The 17,660-nt window shown below is 40.8% G+C and overlaps 4 protein-coding genes across 10 annotated transcripts in view; 2 read left to right on the top strand and 2 right to left on the bottom strand.

The window, feature by feature from the left end:
• Positions 1 to 7,400, top strand: part of Unc79 (UNC-79 domain-containing protein) — a 62,319-nt gene extending 54,919 nt beyond the window's left edge. For 3 of the 4 annotated variants that reach the window (XM_076310234.1, XM_076310235.1, XM_076310236.1), the window contains 21 exons: positions 7 to 148; positions 241 to 436; positions 1,070 to 1,346; positions 1,437 to 1,762; positions 1,843 to 2,150; positions 2,350 to 2,439; positions 2,530 to 2,706; positions 2,781 to 2,872; positions 3,025 to 3,272; positions 3,331 to 3,444; positions 3,513 to 3,653; positions 3,726 to 3,880; positions 3,964 to 4,058; positions 4,420 to 4,671; positions 5,019 to 5,246; positions 5,321 to 5,476; positions 5,604 to 5,779; positions 6,226 to 6,490; positions 6,602 to 6,742; positions 6,815 to 6,937; positions 7,054 to 7,400. In XM_076310234.1, coding sequence (XP_076166349.1) covers positions 7 to 148; positions 241 to 436; positions 1,070 to 1,346; positions 1,437 to 1,762; positions 1,843 to 2,150; positions 2,350 to 2,439; positions 2,530 to 2,706; positions 2,781 to 2,872; positions 3,025 to 3,272; positions 3,331 to 3,444; positions 3,513 to 3,653; positions 3,726 to 3,880; positions 3,964 to 4,058; positions 4,420 to 4,671; positions 5,019 to 5,246; positions 5,321 to 5,476; positions 5,604 to 5,779; positions 6,226 to 6,490; positions 6,602 to 6,742; positions 6,815 to 6,937; positions 7,054 to 7,242 — 3,891 coding nt within the window. In that variant the 3' untranslated portion in view covers positions 7,243 to 7,400. The remainder of the gene's footprint in view (positions 1 to 6; positions 149 to 240; positions 437 to 1,069; positions 1,347 to 1,436; positions 1,763 to 1,842; positions 2,151 to 2,349; positions 2,440 to 2,529; positions 2,707 to 2,780; positions 2,873 to 3,024; positions 3,273 to 3,330; positions 3,445 to 3,512; positions 3,654 to 3,725; positions 3,881 to 3,963; positions 4,059 to 4,419; positions 4,672 to 5,018; positions 5,247 to 5,320; positions 5,477 to 5,603; positions 5,780 to 6,225; positions 6,491 to 6,601; positions 6,743 to 6,814; positions 6,938 to 7,053) is intronic. The other variant, XM_076310238.1, reaches the window with a different exon arrangement.
• A 468-nt stretch (positions 7,401 to 7,868) lies between these two features.
• On the top strand, positions 7,869 to 10,823 carry Pez (protein tyrosine phosphatase non-receptor pez). Of its 4 annotated transcripts, none has more exons than XM_076310244.1 (7): positions 7,869 to 8,096; positions 8,413 to 8,851; positions 8,925 to 9,093; positions 9,175 to 9,336; positions 9,399 to 9,487; positions 9,557 to 9,758; positions 9,833 to 10,822. In XM_076310244.1, exons 2-7 carry the CDS (start codon positions 8,502 to 8,504, stop codon positions 10,157 to 10,159), a joined length of 1,299 nt encoding a protein of 432 aa, XP_076166359.1. In that variant the 5' UTR covers positions 7,869 to 8,096; positions 8,413 to 8,501; the 3' UTR covers positions 10,160 to 10,822. The 4 variants fall into 4 exon arrangements, with proteins under 4 accessions (XP_076166359.1, XP_076166358.1, XP_076166357.1 ...); XM_076310243.1 differs by having other exon boundaries at positions 7,869 to 8,232; XM_076310242.1 differs by having other exon boundaries at positions 7,870 to 8,170.
• Positions 10,824 to 10,826: 3 nt separating this feature from the next.
• Positions 10,827 to 12,342, bottom strand: Uros1 (Uroporphyrinogen III synthase 1). The gene is made up of 2 exons (XM_076310254.1): positions 11,618 to 12,342; positions 10,827 to 11,521 (listed from the first exon to the last, which is right to left on the bottom strand). Exons 1-2 carry the CDS (start codon positions 11,802 to 11,804, stop codon positions 10,908 to 10,910), a joined length of 801 nt encoding a protein of 266 aa, XP_076166369.1. The 5' UTR covers positions 11,805 to 12,342; the 3' UTR covers positions 10,827 to 10,907.
• A 118-nt stretch (positions 12,343 to 12,460) lies between these two features.
• The window catches only part of Sano (CABIT domain-containing protein serrano), a 65,547-nt gene continuing 60,347 nt past the window's right edge, over positions 12,461 to 17,660 (bottom strand). The window contains exon 4 of the mRNA XM_076310241.1: positions 12,461 to 15,503. The gene's annotated coding sequence lies outside the window, so the exon portion shown is untranslated. The remainder of the gene's footprint in view (positions 15,504 to 17,660) is intronic.

Below are 17,660 nucleotides of genomic sequence, written 5' to 3'. Positions count from 1 at the left end.
GTCCAGTGTCAGTATGGGCAACAGCCATGGTGCAATCAGCTGCAGGTGTTGATCAAGATTGTGTTGAACACACTGGATATGCAGCATCACCAGTGTAAGAGGATCCCGGCTACGGTGGTCATGGGTGCTCCACCTTCCAGATCACGTGGTAACATTAGACAACTAAATGAAGCACTTCTAATAAAAGATATTGCCTTAACGGTAACAGATGTCCTCAGAAAATATTTTTCTCAACTTTAGACGTATCTCAACCCTCTCTTGGTGTAGACCATGACTTAGGGGCCAGCAATATGGGAGAAATGAACACTGAGAGTCCGCCAATAAGGACTCCCCTAATCTCGGTACATCAGCGTAGTCCAGGAGCAACGCATGGTCAAATGGAGACTCACTGGGAAGAAAGTGCACCATCGTGTCGTTACACTAACAAGCATTCCAGGTCATTTTATTTATACCTGTACCTTATTCCACTGCATTTTAGATGATAACCCCTAGATTCTCCTGGAGAAGGTAGAGCACTAGGCTACTTTAGTTTGGAATGTTTTTTCATCGACACATTTATGGATCTGCACTATCATGGACTTTTCATTGGTCCCATTTTTCCAAATCTCATATGACTATAATGAGGAAAACGTTACTGAAATGAAACTAGCAGCCCCTAGACCTCTTGAAATGATTTTGATGACATTGTTCGAAACCTGGGAAATAGAAAGACTGACAGTTTTATTAAACCCTGTAATCTAACAGAAAGTAAAGCAGTGGGAATCCTAGAACTTTTTGAACATTCACAACAACCTCATCCAAGATCCAAAGAGCAAGAATGTTGATAGTTGTTATCATAAACTAGTATTTCGTACATCGATAGAAAATATATGAAAATAGTGAAATAGTGGAACTAGCAGACCCATCATAAACCCTTTAAATGTTGCATTCACAAGATAGTACCAACGCTAAAGCATCCCAAAGTATCATAACAATAGTAGCCCAGGACCCAGAGAGTACATCACACGTGCCTGTGCTTATATTAGTAGCTGCTTGTTATAATTTCCGCTATTGTGAATGCTCTGCAAAGCTACTCGATCAATGCGGATGATACGGAGTCCGAGCTGGCCGCAATACCCGAGAGCCCAAAATCTGACAGCACGTTACATGGCAGCAGTGGTGGCTCGCTCGGCGAATTGGAAGAAAGCCCAGCTGCTGTCACCAGAAGCGTGTCCTTACATGGACCGAGAACCACAACCACGATTGACGTCGTGACCAAAATGGAGTGGAATACTCAGAACACCAATAAGAAAACGGACATTACAAGGCCTACTTGGTTCCTGGGGAGCGAAGACGATTCTCATCAGGTATCTGCTTGACTTTGTAGATATCTACAATGCCACTCTCTGACCATAATCTGCCATCTAACGATGCGAACTGATAATTTCTATACAAAGCAGAGTACGAAAGCTGGACCTCAGAAGAAGTGGAGCGTACACGAGGGAGTAAAGATGATGGTGACAAACACGTTCCTAGGTGGACAGCCGGATTTCCAGAAGTACAGTTCCGTGGCTAGAGTTCTCTCTGAAACAATGCCGGACAAAGCAGCATCAGAAAAGGGAATTCTAGAGAAAACGATAACGGAGAAGCCAGCGCCGGAGAAAGCGGCTCAAGAGAAAAACGTCATTGTGCAAGTAGTCTTTAATGGAGACGCTGCAACTTCAAGACCCTTTGGACTGTCTGGTGCTTTTGCTATTGCCACTGGAACATCTCAAATTCAAAGGTAATGTCTTGCAACCGAACCAAGTGGTTAAGATGCTTTTGAGAGACTGGAATATTAAGTTGTACGTAACCATGTTGTAGACATGAACCACCAAAAGAGAAGACAACAGCCACAGCCTCCAGTAACTCGGACTCGCCGAATTCCAAGCATTTAGGTAGACAGAAACGGATAGAGCAACCTGTGACTATAGCATCACCGGTGTCACCTGGTCAGGTGGTCACAGTTACAAGTAGCGACCAGTCAAGTTCGCCAGCAGTCAGTTCGATCTCGTCTCAAGTCACAAGCACAGAAAATGGTCAGCATCCTGGCTGGAACGATGCTCCTCATCTCTTAACGACCCCAACTGTTGAACGTTTACTACCAATTGGTACAACGACTCGTCCTGCAGGTAAACGTTTTCAATTGTTACATCCAGTGGGAGGAATATAGTAATTCGATGTAAGCTCAAATAACTCCAGTAATGAATAGTAAATAACATATGTAGCTGTTGATTGACACAATTAATCCGAAGTAACTTAACATATTTCTTTCACCAAGTACATGTTTAGTAGTTCGTGAGTGACAATACGAACACATTGATTTCGTAGGTCCACGACCCACTCAACGTATCTTGCGTTGTGAAGATGCGTATGGATCACCAGAGTCGCCTCTATCAAAGATGGACGTCTTGACAGTCAGTGAGTGACGCTCAAAGTGATCAGTAATTACGTAAATGATCTGGTATGAATCGTACCTTAATCTGATAGAATTAATGTTATGTTTACCAGATTCCTCGTTCGATCAGGACAGCGAGACTTGCATATCCAGTGAAATTACGAGTCCCAGAAGCATCTCTCAGCTGGAATTCCCAATGCCTGAACGACTGTTACCAATTGGGCCGCACAGAGACTTCACTAGCCTGGTCGAACATGTACGCCAAGCGCTTGGTGTCCACGAAATTGAAGGTACCAAATCTTTCAATTCAGTCATCAAAGTTATAACTTTCTGGGTATAACTAATATCTCATTCGACATTTCAGATTCCAATAAATACAGCAATGGGAATGGCAATGAAAGCAAAGCTGATGGATCAGTGCCAGTAAAACAGGATAGCACGACATCCGAAAACTTGGTATGTTTCATAAGGAATAAATTTAAGTTTTTTAAGAGTTGGACCAGGTACTGCTGAAGTGAAATGTGGTGTTAGCTAACACGTTTCAAAGCTTTCAACAACCGATGACAACAAACACCTCACATGTCTAAGTATGTTATTTGATTTTTCAGTCAGCATCATTAGTGCCAACATCCAACGAGATACACTCGAGTAGATCAGCAAGTCCAAGAAGGCTGATCAAGCAGGTAGCCTTGGAATCGCCACCTCCAACAATGGAGCCCCCAGATTATCCCTCTCGAGCCTTCGACCACGATCGAAGATCAAAGGCAAAAGATCACGTTCGCATTCAGCGTGACAGACCTCGAAAAAGTGTCATCAATGCGCAAGATTTACCCGGCACAAGTCGCACGGAATCCTGGTACGCTATTTCAAAGCCCGGCCAACAACATCTGTTACTATTCTCGCCCAATTTCTAGGTCTGGTCTCCAATTACAGCTCAATTTCGATGCTGCCTCGCAACAAGCCTATCATGCCGATTTCAATTTGAAGCAGAGCTTGTTTCGTATTGGAGACGATTGTATTTACGAGAGGTAGTTGTCCCGAGATTGTGACACGAGAGGTTCGTTTTCCATATAACTATAACTTATACATATTGCAGATGTTCAGAATGTGGAACAATAAGAGAAGAATATTCTGACGAAGAACTTGGTCTTTGCATCATCAACCTGGGTACATTTGTTCATCGTGAGCCATCCTTGGCTGCGCCTCTTCTGCCAGAGATTCTGAGAGTCGTGACAAAGTCAGTTGAACATTGCACTTAATAAAATTCTAAGATATTCCCTTTTAATATCATTTCTTGGATCATTCACAGAGTGGCACTGAACGCGATGTACCCTTGGCAAAGCGAGACTAACATGCACTTGCCAGGTGGTGCGATTAGCGTGGCACATCAGTTCCTCCGTTGTGTTCTTCACCAATTGGCACCCAATGGTGTATTCATGCAGATGTTCCAAACGCACTTGAACGGTATATTCTATGGCTTTACTCTGTCTCTGAGGACTGGAACAACCATACAGTTCGTTGATCTATCCGTGTTGTTTGCCTTTCAGAATCCACGAGGATGCAGTTTTTCAAGAGCGTTGCTCAGGCCCTAGTCGATTTCAACGAACTCAATCCAATTGCACCTTTGCAACTAGTACTCGAGGTAATGTAAAGCATTTGCTTGACACAAAGATGCTTCATGGATCAGCTACAGTGGACACGGTACCAGCAGTAGGTTTCCACTAGCTCCAGAGTCAGTAGAATCAGCTTCATGCTCAGATCAGTGATGGTTTCATAATTAACCAACTACACTGGACTCAGCAGTAGGTTTGACACCAATTACCTTCTCGTACTTTTTTCAGTCTTACTACTTAACTCACTAGAATACTGATACTCACCAGCTTGAAATACACACTCTTCATCAATTGCGACCGTATCCAAAAGCCATCAGGGAAGACCTGAAAGTAATACAAACTGATTAGTATCGAGTACATGCGCTTTAGTTTCGACTGTATTCGTTTCAGGCCCTAAACGCAAAGAAATCTTTGCCAACCGAACGACTTCCTGTGATACTATACAATATAGCGTGCTACTTAGACTGTTTGCCATTGGAAGCAGGTCTGGGTACAGGTGCAACAACCTGGAACGGTCTCTTGGCCCAATTTGATGGCCTCTTTCGAAGGCTCGTGCTGATGCTCACCTCCATCGAGGACACCACACCGTTGTTAAGAATTATGATTTCTTTATTGAAGGTTCCAGGGATTCAACAATCGAAGGTCAGTTATTTATCGACTTTGTCAAATCGTAAATAACGCGTTGCCGTTGTTCGCGATCATTATCATTATAACGCCAATCGTTGCCACTTTCGAGGAGACATTAAACCGCGTAAGATTTATTCGCAGCTCTGGTCCAGCATAATAACAATTTATTTTCAATTATGAGCAGCCATTCTGGCATCGTTCGTGAGAGATTTACGACGTAGTTCTACGACGAGTTTCAGTTTTATGACCGTGGTTCGTTTCATTATGAAAATTCATCGACCACTATTAAAGACCATCCTGATTCTTCCGCTTAAAATCAAATCGCCATAAAAGTGTACTGAAGTACAAATATACGTTTACAGGGCATGATGGATCCGTTTGCGAAAGTGCTGAGCTTCGCCATTCAGAACTCGACAATAAAATATAGTTACCTGACCGACTTGTGCTACCTCTGTCACAGAGGGTTTACGCGTGACAGAGACAAACACTTCTTCGGTAGGACCATAGTGTTTGAACTGGTTCAAGCCATCAAATTTAAGACCACCATACCGGACTCTAACTTCCTTTTACTATTGCACTTCGTGCTTCAGGTAAGTGGGCTGCACATCGCGTGCATAATATGAATTCGAAACATGGTGTGACTCCCAGAGTGTTGATTATTTAGGACATCGGAGGATCGTTACCCAACACGATCGCACTGGAGAACATTCACACGGACACGTCACCGATATACAACACGAATGCCTCCGAGTCCTTGAGAAACCAGCTGCCGGACGTCCTGGACTTTTTAGCCGATTTTCACACCCTCAGCAAAGTGAAGGTAACAATGACGGTAGTCTGTGTACTTCTGTTTCCCCGTGACCCAAGGAATGGTCCAAATTTTCCTCGGTACACTGTGCCCTAAAAAACGAGTTCCTATGTAAATTGTATGAACTTCGATTGCTTAGAGTTACAGCAAAGGCATGCAAGCAGGATTGAACGAGGACACGTTAGGTGGTATATTGAAGTGTGGTCTTGCGCAATACGTGGCGCTGGAAATTACGAGAGGCAATAACACGGAGAACAAAGCGGTGCTTCGTTATCTCCCGTGGCTTAACAGCGCCCCTTCTATGATACCGCAAGGGTAAATACTCTTTTTTAAACTAGCCAAGTAAGATTAATACCATCAGTGTACCATTAACTTCGGACTCCTGGGGATCTTAGAAACTTAGGTACACAGCATAGATGTTAAGTTACGTACACCTTACAATATTGCAACATTCTATAAACAGTGTACACTCTTAATTTATTTTAATTCAACGTGTCGCAACAGATGGGGATAAAATTAAATTCTAGTCTTGTGTCAAGTCTGATTCGGTTGTAATATCTTGTTAGTCTTTTGGGAATATAGTGAAACACTCGATACACTGCAAAGTGTGATCCAACTGAGTATTTCATTTCACTGGCTACCAAAATCTGTCTTAATATGCTCATCACTCCAAGTTTAGTACTTGTGTCCGAAAAGTATATTAAGTTCGTCTTTGGATTTAATTTTTATTCGTAATAGAATGATTAGTGTTTGTTTTTTAGAGCTCGCGAGTACGTCGATTGCATAGGACATATCAGACTACTGTCCTGGCTCCTGTTGGGTTCCCTTACACACACGGCAATGTATGCTGGTAACAATAACACTCAGAGTCATGGGCTGCCAATATCAATGGCACAACCAATACCTCAGGATGTATCCTGCCACGTAGCAGATCACGTACAAGTAATATTTTCCGGGTTCCCTGAACAATCCAAGGCATCGGTTCTTCATATGTCCTCGTTGTTCCATGCATTCATACTCTGCCAGGTGAATACACACTTTTGCGATATCATTTCAAGCGAAACGGTTAAGAAAAAGGGATAATTTTACGTCTACAACGGAGATTTTTCACGAAGAGTATCACGTTTATCTGTTCAGTTATGGACAATGTATCTGGAAGAGTTATCAAAGAACAATTTATCGAACAGTGAGGGTCACAACATCACAATGAATATATTACTGGAGTTCTGGGGCAAAATAACGCCTTGCATACTGCAACTGGTTGGGTATTCAAGAGTCGTAAGTCTTCCGAGAGTATTTTGCCACATGAAAAAATATTTATATTCTAAATAAAAAAATTTCTATTCGTAGCTGGCTGAAATGGTGAATTTGCATTTCTTAAGTCTACTGGAAGCTCTCCTTGAATGCGGGTCCATTTTGTTGAGCAAATTGTTACCACTATGGAGTCCCATTTTATATTCGCATCATATTCAGGTTTGATATAGATTTGAATAATTTTGAATAAATATTTATTCAAGATAATTTTCCGAATAAAACTACGCCCAACACTGTTTTTAAATTATTTTAATAAGAGATTTCTCTGTACTCAGCTACCAGGACATCTGCAGGTGCGTTTACAAAATTGCCGAGATTTCCCGCCTAACAAAATGGCGGATCACTTTGCTTCGTCTCGCCGCGAATCGAACGCCACACTTTTACGATGGCTGCATCGACTACAGTTCAAAATGGGCCAAATAGAAATGCAGTCTTCCACGGCTACGCAATTTTACTCTATTTAAAATGGACGCGCAAAAATTCGTTTAATTAATAAGAGAATGTTTTATAAAAAATATACGTAAAAATGTTGAGCGTTACATTGTTTAACACACATGTCAAAATACGTGTATCGAAATTATAATTTATCAATTGTTACGAAATATATTTATTACATTAAATGCCAGGAATTCAGTTATTTATCTTATATGTTTTCTTCGTAAAAGTGTGTGAATTATTCATTTATGACCAGATGCTTGAAAGTTTGCTATCAAGTAGCGTATAGGGAAGACACCAAATTTTTAGCAAATTAGATTTCGTACACGTCACTTACTTATCGTGATATTTTTTTTTTTGTTTTAGATAAGGCGCGATAACGGTATTTGCGTTAAATTACATGCAATCAATTTTGATAAGCATATTAGTCACTCTGTAGATAATACATGCGAAGAATTTGGATAAGACTTATAAAAATGTATCTAGGGAATTTTTTCAATAGCCGCGTCTAATAGTGTTACTTAATTAAGTTAGATACTCTTAATTACTTAACAATATAAACAAAATACAGAAACATGAACACAATTGACACTGACTTTATCACAAAACAATATCACCGGTTAATGTCATACAATTAAAGGAAATGTATGGCACCTAGTTAAATAGCCTTTAAAAAAACACTACAGTTCCAGTGAAACAGACTTTAATTTTATTCGTAACCGTACCAATATGTTCTCCTTATATATATTAAATAATTAATCTAATCTTTGTAGTTTTTCAACGGTTATTTTTTATTTCGTTTTAATTTTAATATTTGAAAGCGTTCGCTGGGAGAACTGGGTACCACAAACTTGTAACTAGCTTTAATGACGCGAGAAACGAGGTTAGAAATGCTTTCGATTCGTTAATCGGGAAAAATAATACATTTCTCATGCTCGGCAGAGTGGAATGTACACAGTACGTGTATGCACATGTATTTCATTTAAAAGTAAAAGTACCATGGAATGCGAAATATTTTGGTATCTGTTCATAGCCATACGATATTTACTTTCTTCAAACGGCTGTTATAACAGTAGATCTTGACTGCGTCACTCTTCTGTTATAACAGTGTATAATTATTTCACTGTTGTTCCATTATTGTTGAATTACTATACTTTGTAACGTATCTTAATCAAAAATTTTTCAATTGCTTTGTATAGATGTGATGTGCCAGTGACAAAAGTATAAAGTAGTGAACTTAAACAATTTTGTTATTTTAAACCAATTTTCGATCAACTGTGTTGTTAAAATGCCGTTTAAATTTCATCTGAAGAAAAGTCGGCAGTATAATGTGGTGTCAAAAAACCAGTATGTAATTTGTGTTGAGTTATTGGACACAACCACCATAGAGTGTACACTGAGCATTGACAGCCTTGGTCAAGAATGCTTGGACAATGTCACTCAACGTTTAGGCTTAGGGCAACCAGAATTCTTTGGTCTGCGTTATATTTCTAGACATGATTCTCCATCTCCAAGATGGGTAGATGTAGATAAACCACTAAAGAAACAACTTGAAAAGGAGGCCAAAAATTTTAGTCTCTATTTGAGAGTCATGTACTATGTAACAGATGTGCAGCTAATTCAAGATGAAATGACAAGGTAGACATTATTAAACTATAATATTGGTACTTCACATTTCATTATTATTAATTTTCAAATACTCTATGTTAAGGTATCATTACTATCTTCAGTTAAAAAGTGATGTAATGGAAGGGAGATTCCATTGCAATTCTAGACAAGCTACTCTTTTAGCGAGTTATTCAATGCAAGCTGAATTTGGTAATTATGATGTTGAAAGGCATACACTGGAATGCTTACAACAGTGTACAGTATTCCCTAAGGTAGTTAAGGAGACACTAAAAAACTTTTAATTTATAGTTGTTTGATTCATTTTTTTATTTTATTTTCATTTTCTTCATTAGGATGTTATTCAGGCAGATCCTGGGGGTTTAGATTCTCTTTTGCATACTGCTGTATGCCAATATAAGAATCTGATTGGTGTTACTCAAGCTGCATCGGAGGAATTATATATTTCTATTGTTATGCAGTTAGAGGGTTATGGCAATGAAACATTCTCCACTAAGGTAAGTCCTTATCATGTCTTTTAACATAATAGTGCTAAAAATTTGCATCTGTTAACTTGTAGGACAATGGCAACAATGAAGTAATACTTGGCATTTCCATTAATGGAATTATGATAGTTTATCCAAGCATACAAACAACACAATTCTGCAGGTAATTATTTTATAGAATATTTAAAAATATTGTATCAATAAATGTAATGTAAAACTGTCTGTATCTTAGATGGAAAGACATAAGTAATGTCATTAATCACAAAAAGACATTTAGAATAGAATGTCAGGCTGAGAGTGAAGATGCAAAGCAGTTCATATTCAATGAATCGCGCAATGCAAAATATGTGTGGCGCTTATGCATAGCACAGCACACATTTTACATGCAGCATCAAGAATTTCGTCCACTGGAACGATCGGCTAATGGGTATTTTGTAAGTATAATTTCGTTTGTTGAATCTATTATGCCTAAGACGCGATCATATAAAAACTTCGCGTCATATTTTAGGACAGTGACACAAATGATTCAGGAGATCATGCAGTGTCTGTAAACCTAGATAACCGAAACGCGGAAGGTCATACGCGGTGGACAAGTTACAATGATCTTTCAACATCACCATATCCCCCTGTGGTGTCCGTGTCTTCTACGGATATAAATAACCTACGTGCCTTACTTCCATCATATAGACCTGCACCTGATTACGAAACTGCCGTCCAAATGAAATACAACAATGGAGGAAACCCTCCTCAGCCTTACTATGCTAATCAATCCACGATTGTTGGAGCAGATATTTCGTGCCTTCTCAGTAATGTTGTTAATCGAAGTAGATATTAAATTTTCGAATGTATTATAAATACTATTGGAAAAGGTTGTATCGAACAAAAAAAAAAATAGTCATATTGAGTATTATAAGTGCTTTCAAGATGCAGTATTCTTTAACAATTATTTACACACACTTTTACGAAAAGTAATAAATCCTGTGGAGATTAATAGCAAAGACTGACACGCACAACTCTACACACTGTTTTGTTTCTTCCATTCTACATTATCAGTGTATAAACGTACTATTTTTAAAGAATAGTGTTTCAGTATGTTGTAAGAAAACATATCTCAGCTATTCTTTAACATTGTAAACAATGTTATAATTTATGTTATATTCACGTAGTATTGTATTGTAAATATACATTAATCCTATTTTTTCAATCAATAAGTTTAAGAAAATACAATATATTTATTGTTGTAACAAAAATAAAACTTGCAAATAATCACCTAATGCTTGAGTTTAACAATCCGTGTTTTAAGAAGCTACTAAAATAAATTGTATGTATAATTTCTATACAAGTCTAAAGACATGACAGGTATAAACAACACGGTAAAACATTAAGAAAGAAATATCTTAATCCATCAAGACCATACAATGAAACAATCTTGTCATACAGATCCAAATGTACATTTCATTGTATTGACAATGGTAAATATTCCTTCTTTGCATGTCATTGAATTAAATAGTCTTTATGGATTAACAAGATTTATATACTTACACATAACAATAAACCAATATCACATGATTTCTTGAATTTCTTCACACAGTGCTCTCATTAACTTCGTTTTTCTCAGCATCATTAATAGCTTCCAATAAAGATATTGGATCAGGTTTGCTCGCAGTAGCAAAACATTCTAACCCAATATCAAATAGTGCTTGCCTAGTCACAGGTCCGATGGCAACTGCTTTTACCTTACTTGTATTATAAGACTTTTTTTTTAATAAAGTTACTATATGTTCTACAGTAGAAGGACTAAAGAAAACAAATATTTTGGGGATGTTATCCATGAATTTTAACAAATCCTGTTCTAACGTTTCACTAGGTAAAGTTTTATAAACAACTATCTTGTAAACACATATTTCATTTTCATTAAGAATTTTCTCTATTGTCTCTCGACTAATTTCACTACAAGGATACAGCAAAGGCTTTGACCGTTTCTCAACAGAGACAATTAATTGTTCTGCTAGTTCTTTCGCATTACCTGTATTGCTACCAAAGCAGTTTTCAGAACCTAAGTGACTTTTGGCAAAAGATTCGGTTGCTGGCCCTACACAATATACTTTCAATTTCCTCCAGGGGAGTAGAATGTTGCTGTCTTCTTTAGCTGCAAGAATAATCGCTTCCACTGCACGTCGACTTGTCAAGATGAGTCCTGTTAACACAATGTCAATATACAATGGATCAAGGAAGTATTTGATTGTAAATGATTAACATCTGTAACGAACTAGAGCGTTAGAAGTATTACTACCATGATACGAGTGCGGCGTAGAAAGACATGCTTGCAGTTCCGATATATTCACGAACTTGAAGCATAAAGTAGGTAAAGAATCGCAGGCATAACCTGCAGTTTTCAATGTTTGCACATAAGCTTCTTGCGAATCATTCTTTTCCGATGTGCCGCGACATAAAACCACTCTTTCGTAACGCGGTGCCATTTTCGCGAATTTGACTCGTCATACGCGCTAAATATTTGATAACACCCCCCCTTTAGATAACAATTACGCGCAATAAACTTTCTATAAAACCCCACTCCGATAAATCGATGACAATTTTAGTTCATGCAGTAGCAATACCTTTCGTTTAAAAATTTAAACAATAACGCCGAACGAATAATACGACAGGACAGGAATTCATATCGCGCACAACCGTCATTTTTAAGTTTTGCACATCGTTCTGCCGCTAGACGGCAGATCAATCTCTCTATATATCGAACACGCGATTCTATACTCGAACTCGAAACGAACATTCAAAAGTAAGCGCGGGAACTACTTTTTCCTACTGTCGTTTAACTCATACTTAATTAACATAATCTGTATCGATGCGGATATTTTTCTAAAGTTCTTTAGAACTGAAAGGTAGTTTATAAACTATTCTCCTTACAGTGCTAAATTATCTTGCGATAATTATACTATTAGACAGTGTAAACTACATAATCTCTTAATTTTCGTAATTTTGATTAGCGGAGCATTTATATTATTTTCAAGTAATTGGATTCGCAGCTCGTATCACAGTTTGGAAAATATTTCTTACCTCAGGTGTAGACGATGGGAAACACAGGAACGTCTAAATCTGTTAACAGGATCGATTGATTTCATTGTCAATTTTATTGAAACACTCTGTAGGGTACACAAGCTATCCTAGATAAGCATTAAGGGAAGTATAAAAAAAAAAAAAAACACTGAACAACTGCTTACGGAATCACAAAGTGGATGTCTGCCCTCCTTACGATCGTTAAACGTATTAACGTGCGCATTCGAAGGCACAACGATCCTCGACCCTTACGCATCAAGCATTTCGCCACGAAAACACGAACCACCGATATAAAACCGACGCGCCATCTCGCGTCGATAAAATGCAACGCGGAGATGCCGACAATGATGCATCCAATGCCCTGTGAGTAACTAGACGTAATGAGGAGAAACGGAAAGATAGAAATCGTGACAAAAAAAAAAATATTACGAGTGCTACGTGTGCACGATGGAAGAGTGTACGGGTGGGGGAAGGAGTGAGACAGATCGGGGACTTTTAGGCGATAAAGTAAACACTGACAGCACTGCAATTCGTTCTCCTGGCAAAATCTCGGCGAACGTCGACATACGGGATACTCGTTCTCGATTCGCGAACGATTATAGCGCACAGAGTTCCGTCGTAAAGGGGACCGAGTGCCTTCCTCCTCAGATTCATTACGCAAAATAGAATGTTTATCATGAGAATCAAAAATCTACACCTTCTTAACGTTACGGCTAGAAACTTATGTTACAGAACTTGTAAGAGCTAGTACGTCGTACGGATTAAACGTGTTCTTATCTCGCCTCGTACTCCAAGGCGAATGGAGGGGGGAGGGGGAGATGGGGAGCGGAAGTAGGAGGAGGGGAGAAGTCGTCCCCCATAAATCTTGGTTTGTTTGTAAATGTATAAACGTACGACTCTTTTCTCGCTTGGTTCCTCGGATAACCTACACGCCCTCTCTTAAGGCATTGATTTTGATACCGCCAGGACCGTGGTCGTACATAGCTCGCTCGTTTCGAGTCGCTCGTAGCGTACTTCCCGGCGAGAAAAGACGGAGAACGAAAATTTCTCATAAGAACATAAGGAGATATTGTGAAAAAGCCTAACCTAACCTAGCATTACGCTTAACATGTACTTAAATAATAATCACAAAAGTGAGACCAAGGTCCAGGGCGCGTCGTGTGGCCAGGACCATTAACCGACAGGCGGTCTCGATACCTGACTTCCGATAAAGAGTTCGTTAAGCGGTTCCTTCGCGCAATCTCGGGTTGTCACAGGCCTTCGTCGACGTTCCTGGAATCGCCGGGACGGATGTAAATGCACTGATAACAGAAATCTGCGGTCCTCGTTGCGAAGAGATTCCTTACTCGAACCGTGAACACCGACTCGCTGTATCCTCGACCGGTAGTACGCGAAATGCTCGTTGCGTGGAGCGGTGGCGCCCGCGTACAGACCGTGAAATCGATGAGATCGAAAAATTCCCAATAATAAATTCGCTCGACACCGCTCTCAGCGCGGTTGGCGCTCGATGTCGACGGATTGAGGTTATGATACGCGTAACCACGAATCGAGGACCACTGTGACCAATCGGAGGCACACGAAGTCATAGTATCGGATACAATTTCGATATTGGTTCCACCGGTCGAGGATCGTAATCAATTCTTACGCAAAAAAAAAAAAGAAAAAAAGATACAGCGTTCTCTTCGTAGCATTCTTCTCCGTAACGAGGAGAAGTGCGTAAGGCACACAGAGTCTCTCTCCTCTCGTCGAATTTCTCTCCAGCAAGTCGACGACTATCCGCAGAATCGTCCGGGTACCGGAACCATCAATGTCGAGAGAAACAAAATAAAAAAGATAAAAACAGAGGCCTAACAATTAACTCGATACAAGACACTCCGTTAATGGAATATTATGCAACTTACGTGCTTAATTAGCCCTTAAAACGTAAACAGTAACGTGTAAAAGTATGACTTAAGTACAACCACAAAACTTGGTCATTATTATGGCATTCGTATCCTTAACTTACGCTCCCTAGTAGATTAAACTAACGGCGCGTTTTCAGCGTGGAATATCTCTCTCTCTCTCTCTCTCTCTCTCTCTCTTTGCTAAGTAGCGTGCCTGGCGATTCCGTGATCTCTCCGCGTCACGAGAAGCGCTCTCGAAGTCGACGGCCACGTCGTCGATTCGTTCAAAAATTCTCGCGTCGCTTTCCCCTTCCTGAGAGGCGGTCTCGTGATCCGCTGGAGGTCTCCTCGTACGCTCGCGTGCAATCTCGGCGATCGATGTTAACCCCTCTTACTTTCTACGTCAGCGTTATCCAGTCGCCGTTACAAATCTTCTCAGTCGTTAAAATCGTTGAGTGTACTCTAACCTCGCGAGGAATGGAACGTGGGTTAAACGCCGAACCGAAAAGAGACACCGTAGCTACGAAACGTATCCAGACTCCGACAAGACCCATTTCGACTAATTTGTTACGTTTCGAACGTAAAGGCAACCGGTTTCCTGGGTCTTCGTAGTATCCGATATGGACACCGGGTTGTCAGGTGTCTACCTAGGTTGCATCGAGTGTGTCGCTTCGTTTGGTCTCTGAGCGCGAACTGTTCGCTTCGTAGCCACGAGGATCTCCTTTTCTATTTTTTTTTTTTTTTTTGTTTCTTTTCCACGATCGTAACCTTTTGTTTTCTTCTAGACAATCGAATCCTCTGCGCGACGAACATTTCGCAAACTCGCCTTCTCTGTTCATTCAGATCGTTCGTTACCAACACCAAGCCACGAAACTTCGTTCGTTCGCTGATGGACCAAATCGTGAACAACGCGCGGTATCCTGTTCCGACTACAGTCCTGTCTAGCTAGATGGCGCGTGTGTCGCGATTTTTCGCGCAGAAGCGCGACCGTGTCGGAAATGGTGTCCGTAGTTCGAGAGCTACGGTTTCGAATGGCTGTCGCGGTGAATTAATTAAAGGGACAAATGGTGGGATCGTCGACGGACCCAGGTCCGTCTCTGCGTCGTTGCTTGAGCTCTGGCTACGAGTTTTTTTTTTTTTTGATTAGTCGAAGACATCGGAGATCCATGGCGCCCCATTCGGACCGCTCTTTGCCTTCTTCAGCCCTTCGTCGGTTCGAATCTGAAAACAGAGATCGATCGCGTCAATTCGACGTCTTTGTTTTGTTGTGTTCGATTAAAATAATATATATATAAAAGAAGAAAAAAAAAACAGCGCAAATAATAAAACTCAACCTGTCCACTCCCGAGGATGATCTAATAAAGTAGTCGGACCCTGATCGAGACCTGGCTTCGATTTTATGGTTTCTCGATTATCCGAGCTCCGATTATACAGGGCACACGACGAGCTGATCCAAGCCTGTTTAGCAGGCCATTAGCGAGCAAAATAGGGATTCGAGCTAGATTAGCGCGTAAGGTAATACCACGTCGAGGAACCGAAGGGGAAAGTCTAAGGGAGACGGACTGATAGGGGTATGAGACTTTACCCACTGTAGGGATCTTTTCCAGGCTGTCGAGTTACAGGCAACAGGCTCTATACTTGGTCGTATCTCTCCACGGGTATCAATTAGATCATCACCCTTGGATTGGCAAAGAACCCTGTCCAAGAGGGGATCGCGACTACGGATAGGCATAGTGTTTCACCTCTTGAACTATAGACACCACAGGTGTTCAGAATACTGTCGATTATTAAATATTTGATCTGACTTCAGTTAGTCGGTGCAGATACTCCTTAATCCAGACTCGATCATTTTCTTTCTCTTTGGAGCATCTGGTCTGTCAGAGGTGTATAAAAAAATACACAGGTACTACGGAACATATGGTTATCGTAAGCCTAGGTAGAGATTACGAACTATAGTATCTACGAGTAGATACTGTAGTATTTACCACTACCAGAAGGTTTGGCTCGGAATAACTAGTCCTTTCGTCGTATTCGAATCACCGAAGACGAGTAGGTAACCTAACCCTTGACCCCAATCCCCCGGCAGTTGCGAAGCTGTTTTTTTTTATTCTTTACTCTTGGGTCGTATTTGCTGCCGGAGTTTAACGCGCGATTTCTCATCAGGAACTTGACCTTTGGGTTTACGAGACACAGGCCAATAGGTGAAACCTGTTTGTAGCGTCCTGTATGTGTCCCGTGTAACAATGAACAGGATTTCAGGGGAAGAGGTCGGCCTATTCCGAATGGATCTTGCAAGCTCCCGTCTTTACCAATGCCACGAGACCCGTAGCAATCGATGGAAAAAGGAAAACGATCACAGGGACCATCGTGGTCGAACTACCATGTTCGCATGATCCTAGGGCAGCCTTGATAATCGGCCCTCGGAGCGTACCAATAATTTGACGTAATTTAATAAACGCGACCCTGGCTCCGCGTACGCGCGCCGGGTCGCGCGACTATCATTACCGACAGTTTGATCGTATCTGGCCAGTGCGTAATGACGATGCACCTAGTCACTGTGCTGCACCACTGCTCGATCATCGGTCATGCAAATTGCCGTTGCAGAACGCTCGGGCAGAATTCTCGCGATACTGATGGTTACGTTCCTCACGTGGGAAACAATGCATCAAGGTTCACGTGGAGATTTGTAAATAGTCGAATTGCGGATTGGTCGTTGGCCAATTCCCGTAGGGGTCGCGAACGATGAAGATGTTCGACATTTGGATAGATTGGGTACTTTGGTTGGACCGTATCGATGACTTGTCACCTGGAGAAGAATGGTATACGAGATTCAGGAGTTTGAATTAGGCTGAGGGATCGCAGGAGGTGAGGAGAAGGTTCGTTGTATCAGGATCAAGTACACCTTTAGGTGTGGGAAGCCTTAAACCTAAATATCAGCGAAACGAACAAGATCTCCAGACTTGATGTCTCCAGGCTTAAGGCTGAAAAAATGGTTCGGTACATTAGGGTGGAAAATATATCTTTGGGTGCATGAGATCTTAAGTGCCCCTAGACATCAGCGATACGACCAACATCTCTAATCTTAATCTTAACAAAGATCCCAGGGAGGCAATGACATTGCTCCCAGGTCTTTTAATGCCTGTAGATGCCCCGTGTTTTATTTCACGCTGGAAGTTCAGCTTGATAACGATCGGTTCACAAATCCCATGATAGGAGGTTTAACTCTATAGAACGTGGTCCACGGATACTCGATGATGGAACAGCGAAAGAAAGAAATCCAGTAGCAACGACACATCATCGACTACGGATATTATATTATATGGCTATCGTCGTCGTCGTCTCGATATTCATAAATATCGAAAAGCATTCCCTAGAAGT

This window comes from Ptiloglossa arizonensis, chromosome 4 (assembly GCF_051014685.1).
Source record: "Ptiloglossa arizonensis isolate GNS036 chromosome 4, iyPtiAriz1_principal, whole genome shotgun sequence".
Taxonomy (NCBI): Eukaryota; Metazoa; Arthropoda; class Insecta; order Hymenoptera; family Colletidae; genus Ptiloglossa; species Ptiloglossa arizonensis.
Note: the sequence above shows the minus strand (reverse complement) of the source record. Positions and strands in the feature narration are given on the sequence as shown.

What these genes read in the sequence shown, in the direction of transcription:
- Pez (XM_076310245.1), top strand. Translation starts at nt 8,502, where the DNA reads ATGCCGTTTAAATTTCATCTGAAGAAAAGTCGGCAGTATAATGTGGTG. An exon ending in AGTGTACAGTATTCCCTAAG is followed by an intron (nt 9,094 to 9,174) that starts GTAGTTAAGGAG and finishes TTTCTTCATTAG; the next exon opens with GATGTTATTCAGGCAGATCC. An exon ending in CAAACAACACAATTCTGCAG is followed by an intron (nt 9,488 to 9,556) that starts GTAATTATTTTA and finishes TCTGTATCTTAG; the next exon opens with ATGGAAAGACATAAGTAATG.
- Uros1 (XM_076310254.1), bottom strand. Translation starts at nt 11,804, where the DNA reads ATGGCACCGCGTTACGAAAGAGTGGTTTTATGTCGCGGCACATCGGAA. An exon ending in TACGCCGCACTCGTATCATG is followed by an intron (nt 11,522 to 11,617) that starts GTAGTAATACTT and finishes TTGTGTTAACAG; the next exon opens with GACTCATCTTGACAAGTCGA.